Consider the following 17,414-nt stretch of genomic DNA (forward strand, 5'->3'; position numbering starts at 1 on the left):
GCAGCGGGAGAGAGCATCGGCGTCGCTATGATTTCTGTCACACTTGTATACGATGTCAAAATCATACTCTTATAGGCGTAGAATTCAGCGGCCGAGGCGTCGCGACAAGTTCTTAAGTGTCGAAAGCCAACATAAAGCATGGTGGTCGGTCACAATGGTGAAATGGCGGCCGTGAAGATAGGGACGAAATTTCTGCACTGACCATACGATGGCGAGGCACTCCTTCTCGGTGATCGTGTAGTTCCTCTCGGCTGCGGAGAGGCTGCGGCTGGCGTACGCAACGACTCGCTCTCGCGAAGAGTTGTCGCGCTGGAGGAGCACGGCTCCTAAACCATGGCCGCTAGCGTCTGTATGGAGGAAGGTCAGTGCACCATCGTGAAAATGAGAAAGCACAGGATCGGTCGTGAGGGCACTCTTCAACCTGTCGAAAGCCGATTAACATTCCTGAGACCACTGAAGGGGCGTACTAGAAGCAAGTAGCTTATGGAGTGGTGCGGCTATGGAGGCAAAGTTTTGTATGAATCGCCGAAAGTAAGAGGCGAGACTAAGGAAACTTCGCAAATCTTTCGGCTTGTCAGGGCGAGGGAAGCGAAGCACCGCAGCAGTTTTCTCAGGGTCTGTACGAATTCCGTGCTTGCTCACAACATGACTGAGGACCTTGATAGATCTGCTGGCGAAATGGCACTTCTTGGTGTTAATTTGAAGACCAGCGCCCGCAAGGCAAGTCAGGACCTCGTCCAAGCGTTGCAGATGTTGAGGCAACGTCGATGAAAAGACAACAATGTCATCGAGGTAACATAGGCAAGTCTTCCATTTCAGGCCACGCAGCACGGTGTCAATCAAGCGCTCAAAAGTTGCGGGCGCATTGCATAGACCAAACGGCATAACATTGAATTCGTATAGGCCGTCCGGGGTTGCAAACGCAGTTTTTTCTTTGTCATCTTCGTGCATGGGGATTTGCCAATAGCCGGAACGCAAGTCGAGGCTTGAAAAGAATTCAGCACCTTGTAAGGAATCGAGGGCGTCGTCGATACGTGGCATGGGGTATACGTCCTTCCTAGTGATCTTATTGAGTGCTCGGTAATCGACGCAAAATCGTACGGAACCGTCTTTTTTACGCACCAGAACCACTGCAGACGACCAAGGATTGGTTGAGGGTCGGATTATCTCCCGTTGCAGCATATCGTCTACGTTTTCCTCAATGATTTTTCGTACGGCTAGGGAGACGCGGTACGAACGACGATGCACAATGGATGTTCCGTCGGTCTGAATACGATGTGCTGTAGCAGTTGTCTGACCCAGGCTGGATGAATGAACGTCAAAAGAGTTTGCATGCTTTTGCAACAAATCAAGCAGCTGCTGCTTCTGCGAGTCTGTCAAGTCCTTGTTGATGGCTGCTGTAAAGGCCGAGGAAGCAGCATGATCTCCAGGATGGCCTTTAGAGGAGGCAGGGGTAAGAGGCACGACGCACACAGGCTCCAGATCGGCAACGCAAGCGACAGTAGTGCCCCGCGGCAGTAAAATTTTATCTGGTGTGGTGTTCGTAGCAGCGAGGACAGCTGATCCATTGTTGAAGCGAGTCGCACCTGATGCGAGAGCTATGCCTTTATTAAGACAACGGGGCGATGGAGTGACCAAAATGTCACCAGAGTCGGCGTCGTTGGACAAAACTGTGACTGATTGATGTTCATTCGGGGGTAACTCGATGTCTACAGCAGCGATGAGTCGAAGTGGCCTGTAAGTTTCGTCACTAAGCAAGTGGTCTGTGTCAGTAAGATGGACGACACGTTGTGCACAACAAATAGCCGCGGAAGCAGACGAAAGAAAGTCCCGGCCTAAAATGAGTTTGTGGGAGCACGGGGATAGCACAGTGAATTGTATGTGATGAAGAATGTCGTCGATTAGCACACGGGCAGTACAGAGAGCGGAAGGGCGAATCATTGTTCCCTGGGCTGTAACCAGTGTTGGTCCATCATAAGGCGTCATGACTTTTCGAAGACGGGTACACAAATCGGCACGAATAATAGAAAACCCAGCCCCAGTGTCCACCAAAGCATCAACGTCCACTCCCTCAACTGAAACTGCAATCATATTGTAAGGGCGCGCTGGAGGAATTGGAGTACTGTGTTGGAATGCAGTTTGTCCTTCAAGAACTGCATTGCTTAGTTTTCGGGACGCCGATCAGAAGCGAGGGAAGCAGGCTGAAGAGGAGAAGAGGAGCGACGGTAGGGCGATGGTGAACGGCGTCTGGTTGATCGATGACTACTGCGCAGTTCACCGGATGCTGGCGGAGATGGAGACCGACGCGGCGGTGACGAATAACGAGGGCCCTAATACAAGGCTCCTGCGGTATAGTCTAGTCTCGTTCGCGTATGTCGTACCCTCGGCGCTCATCTTGCTGGCGCTTGCGGCAAAAGCGTGAAATGTGACCACGATAGCCGCAATAATAGCACGTAGGGCGAGTCGATCGATAAGGAGGGTAGTAGCTTGTGTTAGATGCACCGGGAGAGAGAGCAGTGAGAGGGACAGATGATGGCTCAGGCGGTGGTGATGGAAAGCTCGTGGGAAAGCTTCTGGGAGGTGCGGCAGCAACCGACGCGTACGTTCGTACTGGCGACGTCGAGTTGACGGTGCCTGATGGTGCGGCGACGGCATGCGAGAACGATGGGAGAGTACGAGCGACAGTGGGCTGCAGGTGAGAGAGAGACCATGACCCATATCCCCCGATATGGGTCATGGACGTGAGCTCCTCCCTGATGACATCCCGCAATGTCGTTGAAGAAGACTGAATGGGACACACTGAAGGTAGTGTGAATCCCATTGATTCTAATTCTTCGCGTATTATCACCCTTATTGTGTCTCGTAGGTTTGGATCCGCCGTAATACGGGCCGCGTCACTGTCCGGTTGTAGGCGCATCGACTCAAGTTCTTCGAGGCGCTGACAGGTTGTCGCAACGTCAGCAACGATAGCCGGATTCTGGATTGCAAGGGCATTGAATGCGACGGGTCCAATCCCCTTAAGAAGCTGGCGTACCTTGTCTGACTCTGTCATTGGGGTGTCAACCTGGCGGCAAAGTGAAAGGACATCCTTGATGTAGGATGTATACGACTCCCCGATGTGCTGTTTCCGAGTCGCGAGAGCTTTCTTTGCGAGAGCTGAACGAACAGCCGGTGTGCCAAAGACATGGCGAAGCTGATCTTTGAAGGCTGACCAGTCGGGGATGTCGATGAAGTGGTTGAGGAACCACGTCTTCGCGACACCCGTGAGGTAGAATGACATGTAAGCGAGTTTGTAGGTGTTATCCCACCGGTTAGCAGCGCCGACACGTTCGAAATCGTCCAGCCATTCCTCCACATCTTCCCCGCGCATACCAGCGAAGGGATGGGGCTCACGCTGGAGGCTGTTAATCACGTGAAAAGGCGCGGCACGCGGTGGCGGAGTGGGAACGTCTGCAGCACCGACTTCTTGGTGCGACATATTTCCGGACACCTGGCCCAAGCGGCCACCTGAACGTAGCTCCAGGGGGTAGAGTGGTCGAGAGGATGACGGGGGATCCAACAGCACGCTCCACCACGTGTGAAGTCTTGGTTTGGAAGACCTTTATTAGGCCCGAAGAAACGGCAGCCGACAGCTGAGATGAACGGACCAAGATGATGATGCTACGTGACAACGATGAGGATGCATGAGCAACGCATGATAATGATGATAATGTACAGATGAAGAGGATTGGTATACTAAATGCCCACAATATATATATATATATATATATATATATATATATATATATATATTATGAGCATTAGTCATACGTGTCATCTTATTATATGCACATACTCATCATCACCACTCTGACCTGCTTTGTGGGGCAGAGGCTCGGCAAGTGAAAGAAGTGTCTTGCAGCCAAAACGTTGCCTTACAAGTGGTGGACAGTGCTTTTCGGTCCCGCGGTCCTCTTCCTGCAGCGATTTTTTGTATCTTCAACTACAAACCATCCCTGGAGCTCCGGTCGGGTTGCCGTCTGCGAAATTGGCCCACGGTCATGTTGCAAGACGAGCACAACAACACGGCTCCACCCACCCCGCCTGCAACTGTGGGCATGCCTTCTTGAACTGTCACTGCACCTCAAAAATATCCCCCGATTTTCGCCGCCCTTGGTGGTGAAGACGTTGAAGGCTGGTTGGATGAGTACGACCCTGTGAGTGCGCTTAACCATTGACATGATTCTGCGAAGCTGTCCCGCGTACCGATCTATTTGACGAGGGTCGCTAAGAGTTGGTTTTTCAACCATCAGCTGGATTTCGCAGACTGGCTTACCTTTAAGCAGCAGCTCAGTCAGATCTTTGCCAACCATTTTGTCCGTGCATACATAGCCAAGTGGAAGCTTGCTGAATGTGTCCAGCACTCCGGCAAGTCCTATACCTCGTACATTGAAGATGTCCTCGTCCTATGCCGTCGTGTCGACAGCTCGATGGCGGAGCATGATCGCGTTCGCCACCTGCTCAAGGGCATAGGCGCCGTCAGATTCAACGCTTTAACGGTAAAGAGCCCCACCACGGTCGTGGATATCACCAGTACGTGTTAGCGACTTGGTGACTTTCAGCTTATGCGTCTACAATCTGACACAGCAGATCTCGCCCCGCCGCGGTGGTCTAGTGGCTAAGGTACTCGGCTGCTGACCCGCAGGGCGCGGGTTCGAATCCCGGCTGCATTTCCGACGGAGGCGGAAATGTTGTAGGTCCGTGTGCTCAGATTTGGGTGCACGTTAAAGAACCCCAGGTGGTCTAAATTTCCGGAGCCCTCCACTACGGCGTCTCTCATAATCATAATATAGTGGTTTTGGGACGTTAAACCCCACATATCAATCATCACAGCAGATCTCAAGCCAACGCATGACAGTGAGCTGAATGCGTTGATATGGTCCATGATCCGCGAGGAGCTACAACTCCAGGCCACCTCGTCGTCTTATGAGCTCCGTATGACGCCTTTTGCAAGCAGCCTCCACAACATCGTGAGGGAGGAACTAGCGTCCATGACGTTTGAGCAAGTCCCTAGCCCGTTAATCGCTCGAGCGCCCATGTTACTATTACTAGCCCGCATATCGCTCCAGCGCCTCGGCAATCACCGCAGTATGCGTCAACAAGGCAGCTTTCACTGAATACTCTCGCCCCAAGGGCAATGCCTCCTTCTTTCTATGCCTGGCGTCCATCTCGGCCAATTTTCACGGTTCTGTCGACGTCAACAAGACAAAAGGCACAGCTATGGTGACTTCGAGAGGGATGAGTTTGCCCCTGTTCCATAACATCGCCACTCATACCAACTTAACCAGCATCGCTCACCATCTCCTCAGAACTTCGATGCAACCAGTACCTTTCGTTCCTCGCGCCGTCACTCCCCGTCGCCTATGCACCGTTCCTCGTCACCCCTTCATCTGGCTACCATGGCGTCTGATCATCGCCCAGAAAACTGAACAGTGCAGCTTCAGGAGGGAAAGCTGTATTTTACGGACTGTATCGATCTCCTCGGAACGCCCCTCAAATGTGCTTTCAGTGTGTATTGAGGATATATGTACTGAAGCCATGGTGGACACAGGTGCATCGCTCTCAGTTATTAGTGTTAAGTTGTGTTCTCGTTTGCGAAAAGTGAAGACACCGTATGATGGCCCTCCCTTTCGCTGTGCTAATGTGGTTTTTGTTCGGCCTTCTGGTGTTTGCACAGCACGAGTTTTTATTGAGGGCATCCTTCATCATATCCAGTTCCTAGTTCTGTGATCATGTACTAATACGCTCATTTTAGGTTGGGACTTTCTCTCCTTAGCTTCAGCCGTGATATCTTGCCATCAGAAGGTCATTCGCATATCAGATACTGCGCTTTCGTCTGATAACGATGCTCATAGCCAGCGCTTCATCATCGCTGATGACTGTTTTATTCCTCCAGGTAATTGAGCACATTGTGACCCTGACATCAGATAAGATCAGTGCTAGTGATGTGTTCCTAGCACCGTGTGGATGCTACATCTCTGGTGGATCTATCATTGCTCCTAGCCTGGTGCACTTTCGTGATGGCAGAGCATTAGTTACGGCAGTTAATCCTACTTATTTGCCTGTAGGGCTGCCCCAGGGCACCAGTGTGGTTTGCTTCACAGATACCGAACCACTTTCCCTGGTGCCCCTTCATGCAGACTCGCCATCTTCCGCTAGGAGTACTGATGACCGTTCTACAATGGCTGCTTTAACAGCCACAATAAATCCCAATCTCACGTCAGCACAACAGCAAGAACTTTTGGGTATGCTGCAAAAACACAGCACTTCATTTGATGTCAATTCCAAGCTTTTGGGTCGCACTTCTGTCGCTGTGCATCGAATTGAAATAGAAGGCAATACAATTGTACGCCGTCGCCCATATCGAGTGTCGTCCACAGAGCGTGAAATCATCGAGGACGATGTTGCTGATATGCTCAAACGAGATGTTATCCAGCCTTCGTCCAGCTCGTGGTCATCACTTGTAGTGTTAGTTCAAGAGAAAGATGGTTCAGTGCAATTCTGCGCGATTATCGAGCACTTAATAAGATCACATGAAAATAGGTGCACCGGATGCCACGAGTCGACGATGCACTTGACTCTCTGCAAGGTGCTGAATTTTTCTCCAGTCTCGACCTAAGGTCTGGTTATTGGCAAAATACCTATGCACGAATCGGACAACGCAAAAACTGCCTTTGCAACACCAGACGGGCTGTATGAATTCTATGTCATGCCATTCGGTTTATGTAATGCTCCTGCCACGTTTGAACGTATGATCGACACATTTCTACATGGCCTTAAGTGGAAAACATGTCTCTGCTATCGAGATGACATAGTCATTTTCTCCTCTTTTTTTCGTCAGCATCTTGGCGTTTGGACGAAGTTTTGACTTGTATTTCCAATGCTGGATTTCAGCTAAACACAAAGACATGCCATTTCGCCAACAAGAACATTAAAGTGTTAGGCCACTTTGTCAGCAAAGATGGTGTTCGGCCGGATCATGACAAGCTTGCTGCCGTATAACACTTCCTTCAGCCAGAAAATCAGAAACAGCTACGAAGTTTTCTGGGCCTGGCGTCCTACTTCCGCCGCTTCATCAGTCATTTTGCTGCAATCGCGTCGCCACTGCACAAGCTGCCGACATCAGGATCTACCTTCGCTTGAAACGACGACTGCGAGCGTGCCTTTCAAGCCCTCAAGCATGATTTACCATACGACCCTTTTCTGTGTCACTTCGACGAAAACACACCTACATGTCTGCACACTGACGCGAGCGGCCATGGCATTGGTGCAGTTCTTTTACAGCGGCATGCCACTTCACGAGAAAGAGTTATTGCGTATGCTAGTCGTGCTCTTACGGCTGCTGAATAGAACTACTCCATAACTGAGCGAGAGTGCCTCGCTCTCGTTTGGGCCATACAAAAGTTTCGACCGTATATTTATGGACGTCACTTCACAGTTACAGTTACAGACTATCACGCCTTATGATTGCTATCGTCACTGAAAAACTTGTCTGGTCGGCTCGGTCGTTGGGTGCTCTGCCTACAAGAGTACGATTTTGACGTCATCTACAAGTCTGGCAAGGGACCAAAATGCAGACGCTTTCTCTTGCTGCCCCCTTCCACTTTTATCATCGAGTACGTCTGCTGATTGCTCGTCTCGTGGCCAAGACACTGCGTCACCTCTCACATTATCCCACTTTGTGGTTACGGACACGCTGGCTTCAAATCGCTACACCAAGTTCGCCACACGCCAGCGTGATGATCTATATTGCAATCACATTATACAACGGCCAAGTGGCATATCTATCACCTATTCCTAATGCTAGACGGCAATTTAAGCTCAATAACAATATGCTCAATAGTTACGTTTACACTACTGATGGACACCCTGGGTTTCAGTACTTCTGCGTTCTCTACGTCACCAAGTCCTCGAAGGCTTTCACGACGACCCATGTGCAGGCCACTTGGTGTTTCACAAAACACAAAGCCCCATCAATAAACGTTTCTTCTGGCTTGGCATCTCTACATTCAGTGCCAAGGACATTGCATCTTGCCATCTGTGTGGAAGCGACCAACTTCTTGTCCTGCTGGCCTTCTGGAACCAATCCCGTGTCCCGTGACACCTTTCGCCATCGTTGGCATAGACCTACTTGGACCTCTCCCCATCACGCCAGCATGTAATTGTTAAATTGGGACTGCTGTCGATCAGCTGACACGGTATGCAGAGACTGCTGCACTATGCACAAGTTCTGCTTCAGACGACGCACACTTCTTTCTCAATGCCATTGTATTGCGTCACGGTGCACCACGCGTCCTCTCGAGTGATCACGCCAAGACGGTCCTGTCGACCATAATGGAAACCTTGCTCACAACCTGTGGCACTACATAAGACGAAGTCAGTCTACCACCCCCAAACTAATGGGCTGACAGAGATTTCATCGGACACTAAAAGACATGCTATCGATAAATATTGCACCAAACCTCGACAATTCAGATACAATTTTGCCTTTTGTGACGTTTGCCCAATGACACTGCTGTTCAAAGAAGTACAGGCTACTTTCCTTTCTACCCTGTGTACGGTCGCTCACCGACATTCAACATCGATGTCTCTTTCCTAAATGTTCGAACTGACACCTTGGCAACCGTATCAGAGCAGTTCATCTTAAGGCTCGAAGAATTTTGGCAATGAGCTCGCCTGAATACAGAAGCCAATCAGAAAGATTGCAAGCAAAGACATGACAGCTGTCATCGCGACGTCTCCTTCAGTCTGGGTAATGAAGTGTTGTTCGAACTGACACCTTGGCAACCGTATCAGAGCAGTTCATCTTAAGGCTCGAAGAATTTTGGCAATGAGCTCGCCTGAATACAGAAGCCAATCAGAAAGATTGCAAGCAAAGACATGACAGCTGTCATCGCGACGTCTCCTTCAGTCTGGGTAATGAAGTGTTGCTTTGGACGCCTATTCGTACTCCAGGATTGTGCGGCAAGCTTCAGTCACGCTTCATTGGACCCTATACAATGAATGAACAAATGTCACCAGTGAACTAACGTGTCACTCCCACCAATCTTTCTTCAGATCGCCGCTATCGCGGTTCGGAGATTGTCCACGTATCAGATCTGAAGCCATTCGTTTGACGTTCCGTTTTCGTTTAAGATGCATCTGGGCTGGCCGCTTATGTGGGGGGGGAAAATAAGGGTGAGCATTAGTCATACACGTCATCATATGTACAGTCGCCGCCACGTCTTTGTAGAGCGCGCGAGGAGCCGGTTTTCGCTCCAGGGGTTGAAAGCTCGAGGCAGTTTCGAGCTTTCGCCCCCTGGAGCGAAATAACTTGCCGTGAGCAACTTCCTGCTCACGGCAACTTATTTTGTCACCCACTTTTCTTTCTTCTTATTTACTTTACATCGATTCTAATAACTTCCTCTATACATTCCTTGGCATTATTGTAACGAGCCCTTAGGTATACACTTCTTTCTCATATATATATATATATATATATATATATATATATATATATATATATAAGGGAAAGAAGTGTATACCTAAGGGCTCGTTTTTCCGTGTTTTTTAACACAATAATAATGAGATATAACAGACAGTAATGCCAAGAAATGTACAGGGGAAGTTATTAACATTAATGGAATGTAAATATATATATATATATATGTATATATATATATATATATATATATATATATATATATATATATATATATATATATATATATATATATATATATATATATATATATATATATATATATATATATATATGAGAAAGAAGTGTATATAGAAGTGTAGAAGTGTAGTATATAGAAGTGTAGTATATATATATATATATATATATATATATATATATATATATATATATATTGTCACGATGTAGACACAGCAGGAGTCTGATATAGAAGAGCTCACTTTAATTAAAATGCAAGGCGCTCGTAAAGAGGACCGGGCAAGAGCTTTGTCTTCCTCTCTGGCTGCGCGAGCTCTCCTCTGCAGGTTAAATGCGGCATTTGCCCCCCTCCAAGAAGAGCATCGACCCGATGCTCGGCTACAGAATACGCGGTGTATGTAGTTTACGTATATTACGCAACGGGCTCACTGCAATATGGCTTCATCCGCACAACGTATACGATTTAAGATTTTTGAGCTCGCGAGGAACTGTTAGGGATGACCTCATAATTCACATCACTTAGGCACCGTACAACATTGTAGGGACCAAAGTACTTCTTCAGTAACTTTTCAGGAAGGCCGCGTCGGCGAATAGGGCTCCAGACCCACACTTTCTCGCCTGGTTGATAAGTGACGTATCGGTGTCACAGGTTATAACGTCGGGCAATTCGCATGTGCGCTAGCTGCCGTGTCTCTTCAGCTCGTTGGGTAAAGGCTTGAACATCCGTGTCTGTATCATCGCAATATATATATATATTTCTCTTTCACCATGTGGACATCTGCTCCAGGTGTGCTATATGACTGTTTCTGTTTTTACATAAAGTTTTATTTCATTATGTGCAAAGGTTTGTTCATCTTTGTTTTGTTTTTGCTTCATGAGCTAGAGGTGTGCAACTGTATTGAGGCGTCCAGCCATTTGTGAGCGCTGGGAGAGAAAAAAGTTTTATAGCATCAACATGCACACCGGGTTTATTGTGACTGAAATTGGGAAGCAGTGCTTGCAACAATCTTGTTGGACTGAACCGACTGTGAAGTGCCGGCTCTGCGTGAAAATTGAGCTTATGTGAACGAGGGCTTTAACTTGAAAAATTGTATATACCTAGTGCTCCCAGTCGTGCAAATGTTCACTACAAATAATGACATTTGTGAAAGAACCTGCATCTATGAGTGCATGTTATTTAAGCTGTCACAATGACGATTGAGGCAAGCTTCCGTTTGGGAAATAATGCAATGCAGTGAATCTTATTACTGTCTTACTAGGCTACTCAGCATAAGATTCTTGCAACATGGTTACCTTTATTATTATAATAACAGCGATGATAGTAGTTCACCATGCTTGCATGATTTCCTCATATGTGTAATGGAATCGGGTGTCAGAGGCGTGCCGTTGATTTTCATAATTTTCTCATTGTAGTTGTAAATGCTTCCTGGATGTGAAGAAACAAATTCTATCGGTACTGCATTAAGGGGTAATATTTTGTTCTAAAAATATTTTTACTTTGCAAATTGTCATATTTGACGCTACAAACCTCACTGTCTATATTCTTCATGATTGCTTCTTGCTATGCTATGTAAGCTGCAAATATGTGACTACTCCTTGCTCATGTGAAACTTTAATGTGGAGTGAATAAAATGAAACATCTGTGAAATATTGCATTAACAAAAAAAAAAACGGTATAAAAATTTTTAACATTTTTTTCCTTTTTAATTTTTTATCAGATGACTGTTTGCGACAAATTGTCATCAGGATGAAAAGTGATGTGTTGTTGTGAATAATGGGCAGTTGGACCAGGTTGGCACAGTTGAATATGAACAATATACTGGTTACTGCCCTGCGAATTCCTTTTTTTACAGTATTAGCTGGTGCCTAAGGTCTGGCTCTTCTAGGAATGGTATAGATAATTATGATGAAACATGTATTTCATTTAACAAAGTTTTTTCACATTTCAAGGTGGCATAAACCAAAACATTTCTTTCCCATGTGCACCTGTTGTTTCCTAATTATTTTCTTCTTCCTTTTTGCAGAGGCTCGACCATCCACAAATCATAAAATATTTGAGCTCATTTTTTGAGGATGGTGAACTATTCATTGTTCTTGAGCTGGCAGGTGGTGGGGACTTGGCACGCTTTATAAAGGCAAGTTTCATTGCACATTTCCTACGTGTGAAAGGGCGAGTATAAACAAATCGTTGTCTCTTGTATTGTACACTTGGTGTTTTAAGCCATGCCTGCTTCTCAAAGTAAAAGTGAAAGTAGAAAGATGAGAGCATGAAGGGGTGCTGGCACAAAAATTTTATGTTGTCTTTTTTTTCGCATTGAATCAAATATCGTGTCCTTAAGAGCCTAGATAGTGTACTAGTAAGTGTGAGTCGCCATGAAAAATAATTACAGCATGTTTTATGTAGGAGGGTGCGATTATTAGAATCTTTGAATATTTTTTAGTAGTGGTCGCTATTAAATTCAATTTGCATTGAAATTGTACTAATTCAGAGTGTTCAAACTTCCCGAAAACAAATGCGGTCAATGTCCGATTAGTAATGTGTCCCTTCCGGTTTTTTTTGTGCTTCACCACTTCACAGCCTCGCAATGCGCGAAGCTGCCTTTCAAACTTTATTACGGTCGCAAATGTATTGGCTCAAGAAAACTCTGGCTCCAACATGGAGATGAGAAGGGGTTCTGTTAATGCTGTTCTAGACCCGAAATTTGGTCAGAATGTTCAAAAAATGAGACGCCGAAGATTTCTAGCACTTGAAATTACAGCTTTTCTTATATGTTGATGTCTATGAGGCAGATTAAGTACTCCAAATTCGAAGAAAGGCCGTCCAGCGGCTTGAGGAGGTTTTGGCGAAGCAACCGAGAAAAAGAGCCGACGACCCGTCTAACGTGCGCGGAGGCACCCGAGTAACTGTCGTCTAGTCGGAGCACAACATCCTCGAGGTGTAGGCTCTGAGATTATCGAACTCTAATAGCCGTAATCTTAAGATAGGGAACATCCACGCCCTGCGAGGTCAAGGACTTCCTATACACCGAATATATAAATAAATGTTATTTCTCTCTCTCTCCGAACTCAAAGCGAGCGTGCCCTTGTCTGCCGAATAAGTTGGGCTTTCCACAGAAGTTGAAGGAGGAAAGAGGTAAAGGAAATATCGTCTTTTTCATTCATGTGTGAAGTGTTGTGACATACCATCAGTTGAACCAAATCATGTAAATAAATACAATTTGGCCTCTGCATTGCCTCATCCTTGATAAAACAACTAGGGAACACCATCCGTCTAGCAATTCACCAATCTAACCAAAAGGAACACTTCCGAGTTTCATCTCCTAAGAATGTGCTTAGGGGTCATCTGCAACTTTTTTTTCATGTAATTTCACTTCGAAGTACTCAAAAAATACTTGATTGGATTCGTACTCGAACTTTAATATACGAATTCGTTTCGCACCCGAAATTTCGCTATTCGCACAGCTCCAGTTTTAAAGGCTAGTTTCTCTTCCTACTGAACCCTGACATCGTGACACGAGATATCGCACGAGTTCCCGCGGCCACTCTGCTTCATGGCTCCATTGGTAACGGCCGAGCGACCATATTATGTTTTGGTACATGACACTATCACAACTAGCCATACTGGTGCATAAAGCCACAAGGATAGATACTGTAGTCTGATGTCACACTAGTGTCAATGTCAGTACGTGCGCTGTGCGAAAATTGACTTCAATAATAAAATGAAGTATTTTATCAGCATTTCCTGAGCCTTCACACTTGCTCATAGTGATCTTTGTACTCAGGCGATTTATATGACAGAATAAACGCAGCTTCGAAAATTTGTGTCAGTACCTTCTAAAAGCAGCACTTTGTGAATGCCCAGCTTGTTTGAATGCCTGCACATGCAGTACTTAACGCAACGCAACAGTGCAAAGAAGGCAACAGGTACTGCTTTAAGCACATTGTTTGCTGAAAATTTTGTTGCTATTCCACATACTGCTAAGGGAAGTATAGTCAAGAGTTCGATGAGATACTGTCTGTTCAGGTAAATGCCTTATGTTCAGGTAAATCTTCAGGTAATAAGCCTAAGCACCTAACCATTAAGATTGTGAACAAGGGATACAGATGGGTACTGAAATATCATATTATTTTATCTTGACTTTGTTAGCATTTTGACTTTGTTAAATAACCTGCTAATAATGCTACAGGAGGTGGTTTTGCTTTGTCCCATCTTTTTGTTTTACCCAATCCCACAGTACAGAGCAGCCAGCTGGACTGTTGACATGTCTTGTCTTGTTCTCTCTCTCTTGTCATTGTATCGACAGTACCTATTTCACCTGTCATGAGCAAGGAGAACATGTCCCCCGTTGATAGCAGGCATTGCTAACTCTAAGTGTTTTCAGCAGAACAAGCTTTTATAGCTCTCCACTTTTTTATTAATCTCAAGGTAGTGTAAGCTAGCACAATGACAAGGCATAGCTAGTTTAGATGCGTACATGTAGAGTGGCCTTCTGTCTGAGCATCTGACAGCTTAACAAGGCCCCCGTTGCTGATGAGCTTCCAAATGAGCACGCACATGCTTTTGAGCAAGCACGGGATACTTCCCTTATACTCACACTGACCATCGTCTCCTGTGGCTCATTTGAGTATTAAAATGGCAAGCTAAGCAAGTTGGTGCTTCTCAATTAAATTAACATTTGTCTTGTCTGAATTTCTTGTTTCTTGTTCCGTGTTTCTTATTCTGTGTTTCTTATGCATTATTAACTCATATGCGTTCTTTGGACATGCTGTAATTACACTAAGGGGTTGTACTAATAAACATGAGGGGCTCTGTAGTGCAGAATAAAATAGCCTAGCAGATAATGCTCAGACAGAAGGGCTATTCAATGCATTAATCATTGTACTAATCGATGCTCTTAAAAATTGTTTAGAAGTTGGAGGGCTGTCGGAAAATGGCTAATGAAAGCAAGTAACACTTCTACTCAGACACCACAGACTAATCTATTACACAGGTGGCATAAAGTGATTGAAGAGGAATATAATAAACTCATTCCGTGATTGTAAGGCTAGCTTTCTTGTGATGCAGTTTGTCCAGCTAATGCCAGAACAGTCGTTTCTTTAAACAGTCTGTAGAAGCACACTTTGCTTGTGCAGTGACGGGGAAAAATTCATACTCCGCTCTCTCGAACTAACGTACGTAAAAGAGATGCTGCAGCATGTGAATCTAGAATTTTCGCCTTCATTTGAACCACGACATGTGCCACCGCTAGGTAGGCTGTTGCGTAGTGCAGAGAAGCATGCCAGAGAAGGGGCAGCCTGGCATTGACATGGAGATTGAGGATGATTAACAGCATGGATTTTTATGATCAGTAATAATAATAGCCATACTTCATTTATGTACATCCACAAGCAAAACATAAAAACAAGCCTTTCAAAGTCTGCAGAAACTTATGTGACAAGGTCGATAAAGTCGACTGGAGCAGTGTAGTTTCATGATGACAATTCGAATACAGTTTTGCCAGTATTCAGAACAATACTTATTACTATTGCTTATTCACAGGCAATGATTACAGAAAAACATAAAAGAGACAAATGGCATCAAGAGCGTAAAAATAACCTATTCATAAATTAGCTATAGTAATAAGAGTAATAATAACCTTATTCGTATCTCAACGATAACTCCAACAATGTTTCTTTTTTAAACAAGAAATATTGGGGTCAAGCATGCCGTTTTTTTTTTGTGTTGGCCCTGACGTAACTGATTTTCTGAAGCAAAAGGAGACAATAATAATGCACCCCCATGTCATCTTTGGCTGAATACAAAAGGAACCTACATATTCTAAAGTTAAATGTGTGCAGGTTGGCAACTGTAGCAGCTGGGGAAAAGGGTCTTCATGAATTCGCACAGTGCACATAAATAAATGTTTAGGAGCAAGTAACCCCCCTGGGCATCCCTCCTGGATATTCAGGTGCCTTGCTTCCTCGACCTGGACTCATGCATGATTGCTACATTATAGGAAACCAAGCTGGCCTTTCTGAAAGCGGATAGCTGTCGCAGTTGTATATAAACTGATCTTATGCTGTGAGCATGTCTGACGCAAAGCCTCATACATGGTGGTACTCTTAGCATTTCTTGTATAGTACTGCAAAGAACCTAGAAGTGTGGCAGCTTGAGCTAGTCGGTATGACATGATGATAGTTATAGCTTGAGAACAGAACGATGACACAGACACAAGGACATGAGCGCTCGTGTCCTTCGTGTCCTTCTTGTGTCTGTTTCATCATTCTGTTCTCGCGCGATAACTATCGTCATGCAAACGACCATTTTCAAGCGCACATTTTCCTCTCATTTAAGAAGTAACATCAGAACTACCATGGGACTAGGCTGCAATTTTTCAGCAATGCCTTCTGCTTTATTCTTTGCCATATTTGTCTCTCACTCCCTGCTAGCTTATCTCAGGTGAAGCATCACTCTGTTCACCGATGTAACACATAAAAGTGCCACAAGGCAGATCAATGGGAAAGGCATAACTAGGATATTGCAGCCATTTTGCTGACACAAGCAGTGTACGTCTCTTATCGGAATATGGTATATTCCTGGCAGTTTGCACGCGGTTTTGAAAGGCCATTTAATAATTTTGACCTTGACAACTCGTCACTCACACTTATGTAGTACATTGCAGTGTGCAGGTAAATGCGTCCCAATTTTTTTTTACCCTCCCAGCTCACTCTCTTCCTCTTACACAGTTCTTCGTATGTCATCTAGTTTTGCACTCTTTGCAAATCATTCATTCTTGTACACCTTATCATTTGATTGGTGCTTCACAGATACTGCTGGTGGAGTAGACTGCTTTTAATGTTTCTTGTCATAAACAGAAGAGCATGCTATTTGTTGGTCAAACCAAGAATAACCTTCATAGTGCTTTCTTTTGAAGTACACGTCTACATACTGCTGTGCTCTTCACTTCTGGGTTTATAATTGTCTGAAATGCCTTGGAACTTTATGGTCTAAATGCTGCTTTTGATTTTTTTGGTGGAACACTAGAGTGATTGCATAGAGAATCTAGCCATTTTAATTGCTGATCGAAAGGTACAGTTGAACTCCGCTGCAACGAATGCCGCTTCAACGAAATTTCCGCTACTACGAAAAATTCACGATTCCCTGTCGGTAGTCCGTAGGGGTCACTGTATAAATATTGTTGCCACAACGAAGACTTTTTCTTCGATCGTCCTGTTTCAACAAAATTTTATGATGCAATTCCAGGCTCACATACTTATTTCTATTCAGTAAACCCAATCTTTAACGTTTTGATGCATTTTCAGAGCCTGATAATGCGTCAACAAAGTCTAAAACACGCAGTGGCACCACCAGAAAATGCCACTATACCGCCGCTGTTCAGCAAGCATGGGCGCCGTCATTGCTCGATAGCAATGGCAATGAGACTGCCCTGCTTTTGCCACTGGCTTACTTCTAAGCTGCAGACGATCCAGAGCTGAAGCTCAGTCGCTGAGTTCATGGTTTCCTTCACGCAGCTGCTGGGAGCAACCGTGGAACGATGCCTTTTCCTATTCCTATGCTTATCATTATGTTCGCGCTTGGCCAGTGTGATAACTAATCAGAGTGCCTGTTTGTCCGCATTATCAACAAAATCAGCTAGCCGTGATTAATGGATGATAAGAATGGCATAGAATAATCAAAAGTCGCCGCTCCACAATATTCCGCCTTCATCTCGGCGTT

At 45.4% G+C, this 17,414-nt stretch overlaps 1 protein-coding gene across 4 annotated transcripts in view; it reads left to right on the forward strand.

The window, feature by feature from the left end:
* LOC119160961 (serine/threonine-protein kinase Nek7) overlaps positions 1 to 17,414 on the forward strand; it is a 95,142-nt gene that overhangs the window by 22,692 nt on the left and 55,036 nt on the right. For all 4 annotated transcript variants that reach the window (XM_075880240.1, XM_075880241.1, XM_075880242.1 and 1 more), the window contains exon 3: positions 11,722 to 11,832. In XM_075880240.1, the coding sequence (XP_075736355.1) occupies positions 11,722 to 11,832 (111 nt within the window). The remainder of the gene's footprint in view (positions 1 to 11,721; positions 11,833 to 17,414) is intronic.

This window comes from Rhipicephalus microplus, chromosome X, assembly GCF_043290135.1.
Source record: "Rhipicephalus microplus isolate Deutch F79 chromosome X, USDA_Rmic, whole genome shotgun sequence".
Taxonomy (NCBI): Eukaryota; Metazoa; Arthropoda; class Arachnida; order Ixodida; family Ixodidae; genus Rhipicephalus; species Rhipicephalus microplus.